The sequence below is a fragment of the Rhinopithecus bieti genome, unplaced genomic scaffold, assembly GCF_001698545.2.
Source record: "Rhinopithecus bieti isolate Rb0 unplaced genomic scaffold, ASM169854v2 scaffold_48679, whole genome shotgun sequence".
Lineage (NCBI taxonomy): Eukaryota > Metazoa > Chordata > Mammalia > Primates > Cercopithecidae > Rhinopithecus > Rhinopithecus bieti.
Genome location: NW_016819378.1, coordinates 152,553 through 158,148, shown reverse-complemented (window position 1 = coordinate 158,148; position 5,596 = coordinate 152,553). Strand labels below are relative to the sequence as shown.

General features: G+C 47.4%; 1 protein-coding gene across 1 annotated transcript in view; it reads left to right on the top strand.

The window, feature by feature from the left end:
* MARS1 (methionyl-tRNA synthetase 1) overlaps positions 1–5,596 on the top strand; it is a 25,512-nt gene that overhangs the window by 9,009 nt on the left and 10,907 nt on the right. Inside the window, exons 8-9 of the mRNA XM_017858851.1 lie at positions 920–1,121; positions 4,480–4,554. Of these exons, the coding sequence (XP_017714340.1) occupies positions 920–1,121; positions 4,480–4,554 (277 nt within the window). The remainder of the gene's footprint in view (positions 1–919; positions 1,122–4,479; positions 4,555–5,596) is intronic.

The window sequence follows — 5,596 nt, the reverse complement described above, 5'->3', positions numbered from 1 at the left end:
CCATCCTGGCTAACATGGTGAAACCCCGTCTCTACTAAAATAAAATAAAAAAAAAAACCGGGCGTGGTGGCGGGCGCCTGTAGTCCCAGCTACTCCAGAGGCTGAGGCAGGAGAATGGTGTGAACCCGGGAGGCGGAGCTTACAGTGAGCCGAGATAGTGCCACTGCACTCCAGCCTTGGTGACAGAGCGAGACTCTGTCTCAAAAAAAAAAAAAAGGGCTGGGTGCGGTGGCTCACACCTGTAATCTCAGCACTTTGGGAGGCCGAGGCAGGTAGATCACGAGGTCAGGAGTTCAAGACCAGCCTGGCCAAGATGGTGAAACCCTGTCTCTACTAAGAATACAAAAATTAGCCAGGCCTGGTGGTGGGCACCTGTAATCCCAGATACCTGGGAGGCTGAGGCAGAGAATTGCTTGAACCCGGGAGGCAGAGGTTGCAGTGAGCTGAGATCGCGCCACTGCACTCCAGCCTAGGCAACAGAGCAAGACTCTGTCTCAAAACAAACAAACAAAAAAAACCCCCAAAACTTTGCATAGTAGACAGGCGGCCAACTGATAGTGCTATGCAGTTTAGTTTAGCACTTGGACTGATTTAATTTTTAGGATATGTTAAAGAACAGACAGTCCTATCCTATTGGAGATTTTGTTAATGAAAATACAAAACAGATAAATCTGTATTCAACAAAAGTGAATTCTAAAATGTTGAGGGGAGAGACTGTGTGGGCAGTTGGGGAATATGTATGAGGGATCTGGGCTCATCCAGTAAAACTCTCAAAAGATGAATAGATGGCCTTTTCCTTGAGGAGCCTTCTGCCTGATTTCTTTGTCACTGAGTTTGGGTCCCTAGTTGGAGTGGCAGGAGGAAGGGGTGCACCACGTCTTCTGACTATCTCTTCCTGATCTCTGGCCTGCCTCACCAGAATTACCCAGGACATTTTCCAGCGGTTGCTGACACGAGGTTTTGTGCTGCAAGATACTGTGGAGCAACTGCGGTGTGAGCACTGTGCTCGCTTCCTGGCCGACCGCTTCGTGGAGGGTGTATGTCCCTTCTGTGGCTATGAGGAGGCTCGGGGTGACCAGTGTGACAAATGTGGCAAGCTCATCAATGCTGTCGAGCTTAAGGTGAGAGGAGGGTCTCCATGGGAGCCCAGGAGTAGACAGTCCTTATTCTTAAGGGACTCCCTTCTTGTCCCATTTAGGATTTTTATTTTAGCATTCTAGACCTTTAACCAGTGGCCCTTTCTGCCCCATCTCAGCAACTCATCATTTAGTTCATTTGAAAAATACCCCCTGAGCACTTACTATGTGCTGAGCACTGTGCTAAGAAATAGACAAGTTGAGTTTCTATTTCCCAACCTTTGGTCTTGCATCACACCACCCGATCTACATTTGTTTAGATCCTTCTCTCTTCCATAAATACCTTCTCTTCTAGCCATTTGTTAATTTATTTCTTCATTCATTTATTCAACATACATTTTTTGAGTCCTTAGAATAGGCCAGTTACAATTCTGGGTGCTGGTGATATAGCAATGTACAAGACAGACTTTTATTTAGTATGGTCAGGAGACCGACACTAAATAAGGAAATGATATAGAATAAACCGCCAGGAAAATGTGATAGAGAGTGACTTCTGGGGGAAGATTTAACTTAGGTAGGGAAGGCCTTTCAGAGGCAGTAACATTTGAACTGAGAGTTTAACCAAAGAATTAGGAGCAAGCCAGGCAATAAGAGATTAAGGATGTTCTAAGCAGAAGGACTAGGAAATGCAAAGGCCATGAGGCAGCTAAGAGCTGAAAAGGCAGAACTGGCAAGGCCAGTGTAGCAGTAACACAGTGAGTAAGGAGGAGGGTAGACTGAGATGAGGTGGGAGTCAGGCAGGGGCTAGATCACCAGGGCCTATGAAGCCATTGTGGGAATTTAGGTTTTATTCTGGTTGAATGACAAGCTGCTCTGTGGAAAATGGATGGCAGGGAAGCAAGCAAGAAAGTATGTTGAAGAGGCTGGGCATGGTGGCTCATACCTATAATGCCAGCAATTTGGGAGGCCAAGCCGGGTGGATCACTTGAAGCCACGAATTCGAGACCAGCCTGGCTGTAACATGGCAACCCTGTCTCTACTAAAAATACAAAAATGGCCAGGTGCAGTGGCTCACGCCTGTAATCCCAGCACTTTGGGAGGCTGAGTTGGGCAGATCACTTGAGGTCAGGAGTTCCAGACCAGCCTGGCCAACATGGTGAAACCCCGTCTCTACTAAAAAAACACAAAAATTATCTGGGTGTGGTGGCGGACCCCTGTAATCCCCGCTTCTTGGGAGGCTGAGGCTTGAGAATCACTTGAACCTGGGAGGCAGAAAGAAGTTGCAGTGAGCCGAGATTGCGCCACTGCACTCCAGCCTGGGTTACAAAGTAAGACTCTATCTAAAAAAAAAAAAAAAACACGCACAAAAATTATCCAGGCCATGGTGGCACACACCTGTAATCCCAGCTACTTGGGAGGCTGAGGTAGGAGAATCTCTTGAACCTGGGAGGCAGAGGTTGCAGTGAGCCAAGATTGCCACTGCATTCCAGCCTGGGTGACAGAGCAAGACTGTCCTCCCTCCTCCCAAAAAAAAAAAAAAAGTAAGGAGAAGGATTTGGAGGTTACAAGGCTACAACCCAGAAATGGGATGATGGTGGCTTGCACTAGGTTAGTAGCACTAGAAATGGAAAATAAAAAAATAGACTTGAGGTATATTTTTGGAGGTAAACTCTACGGAGTTGGATAGACTGGAATTTGGGATGGTCAGGAAAAAGATGCCTTGCAGGTTTTTGGCCTGGGTAGATGGTAGTACCATCTGTGAACGTGAGTGAGGAGAATAGGCTTTCAGGTGGGATGCAGCCATACTGTTTGGGTTTGTTAAGCTTGAGATACCTGTTAGATATCCAGGCAGAGAAGTTAGGTAGACAGTTGGATATTAGGCATATGGAGTTCAGGAGGGAGATCCTGAGAGAATTATAATTTCTCACTTTCAAAAACTCAGATCAAAACTCACTTGGGGCCAGGTGTGGTGGCTCACACTTGTAATCCCAGGACTTCGGGAGGCTGAGGTGGGCAGATCACCTGAGGTCAGGAGTTCAGACCAGCCTGACCAACATGGCAAAACCCCACCTCTACTAAAAATACAAAAATTAGCTGGGTGTGGTGGTGCGTGCCTGTAATCCCAGCTACTAGGGAGGCTGAGGCAGGATAATCTCTTGAACCTGAGAGGTGGAGATTTCAGTGAGCTGAGACTGTCACCGCACTCCAGCCTGGGTGACAAAGTGAGACTGTTTCAAAAAAAAAGCAACAACAAAAAAGCCAGGCACGGTGACTCACGCTGTAATCCCAGCACTTGGGGAGGCTGAGGCGGGCAGATCAGCCTCCATTAGCCATCACCCTTCCATGTTTATATAGTCAGTTTATGCCACACAAGTAAATTTACTCTGTAAAGATCTGCACTTGTTTCTTTTTTTTTTTTTTTTTTTTTTGTGAGATGGAGTTTTACTCTTGTTGCCCAGGCTGGACTGCAATGGCACGATCTTGGCTCAGTGCAACCTCCACCACCCAGGTTCAAGCGATCCTCCTGCCTCAGCCTCCTGAGTAACTGGGATTACAGGTGCACACTACCAAACTTGGCTAAATTTTGTATTTTTAGTAGAGACAGGGTTTCACCATGCTGGCCAGGCTGGATTTGAACTCCTGACCTCAGGTGTTCCACCTGCCTCAGCCTCCCAAAGTGTTGGAATTACAGGCGTGAGCCACGGTGCTTGGCCACACTTGTTTCTTTTTCTTTTTCTTTTTTTTTGAGACGGAGTCTGCTCTGTCACCAGGCTGGAATGCAGTGGCGCGATCTTGGCTCACTGCAACCTCCGTCTCTCAGGTTCAAGCAATTCTTCTGCCTCAGTGTCCTGAGTAGCTGGGACTACAGGTGCACACCACCACGCCCAGCTAATTTTTGTATTTTTAGTAGAGATGGGGTTTCACCATGTTGGCCAGGCTGGTCTCAATCTCTTGACCTCATGATCCCCCCGCCTCGGCCTCCTAAAATGCTGGAATTACAGGCGTGAGCCATCGCGCCCGGCCCACACTTGTTTCTTATACAAGTCATCTCTCCCTCACTTGTAGCTTCCTCAAAGAGAGGGGCTGTGTTTTCACTTTATCACTCCTTCCTCCCCTCAAACAGTCAAGTACAGTGCAGTGCTCTGTACCTAGCCTGTGCTCAGAGAATGCTTTTTCTACTCTGGTGTGATGGGACAGAGATCTGAAACTCTGAGGAACAAATGGAGTTATACTGAGAAGATTTGAGTCTCCATGTTTAGAGCAGGCCACATAGTTTGGGGTGTGAGCATGAAGCTAAACTAGATGGCAGATTGAGGAGCTCATCCCTCTCTGCTCCTCCCCTTGCCTGGACCGCTCCCCTGGCCTGCAGGCCTGATCTGTCCTCTGGAATTTTCCTTCGCAGAAGCCTCAGTGTAAAGTCTGCCGATCATGCCCTGTGGTGCAGTCGACCCATCACCTGTTTCTGGACCTGCCTAAGGTAAGTGAGCTTTTCTCTCTAACCTCGTTTTCAGGAGGCCTCTTCTGTCCCCTCTGCCTTAGCCACAGATACTGAGAGCAGATTACTCTTAAATGTTTTAAATTTCCATGAATAATTGTACATATTATTGTCAAGAGATTAAATAGATTAAAAGGCACAAAGTGAAAGCCCCAGGCCCACTTGCAAGAGGTATTTACTACTCATTTTCCTTTGTGTCTATTCAGAAATGTCATATGCATGTAAATGTATTTTTATGTCTCTCTCTTTTTTCTTTTTTCTTTTTTTTTTTTTAAGGGATAGGTTCTCACTCTGTCACCTAAGCTGGAATACAGTGGCATGATCATAGTTCACTGCAGCCTTGATCTCCTGGGACCAATCAGTCCTCTCCCCTCAGCCTCCCAAGTACCATGCCTGACTGATTTTTTTTTTTTTTTTTGAGACAGAGTTTCGCTTTTGTTGCCCAGGCTGGAGTGCAGTGGCGCAAACTTGGCTCACTGCAACCTTTGCCTCCTGGGTTCAAGTGACTCTCCTGCGTCAGCCTCTAGAGTAGCTGGGATTACAGGCGCCCCCCACCATGCCTGGCTAATTTTTGTATTTTTAGTAGAGACAGGTTTTGCCATGTTGACCAGGCTGGTCTCGAACTCCTGTCCTCAGGTGATCTGCCTGCCTCAGCCTCCCAGAGTGCTGGGGTTACAGGCATGAGCCACCACACTGGGCCACCTGACTAATTTTTAAAATGTTTTTGTAGAGATTAGTTCTCACTACGTTACCCAGGCTGGTGTCAAACTCTTGGGCTCAAGCAGTTCTCCTGCCTCTGCCTGCAAATGTGTTGGGATTACAAGCATGAACAACTGCATCCAGCATTGACCTCCCTTTTTTTTTTTTCTGAAATGGAGCGTCTCTCTTGTTGCCCACGCTGGAGTGTAATGGCATAGTCTCGGCTCACTGCAACCTCTGCCTCCCAGGTTCAAGCAATTCCTCTGCCTCAGCCTCCCAAGTAGCTGGGATTATAGGTGCCTGCCACCATGCCTGGCTAATTTTT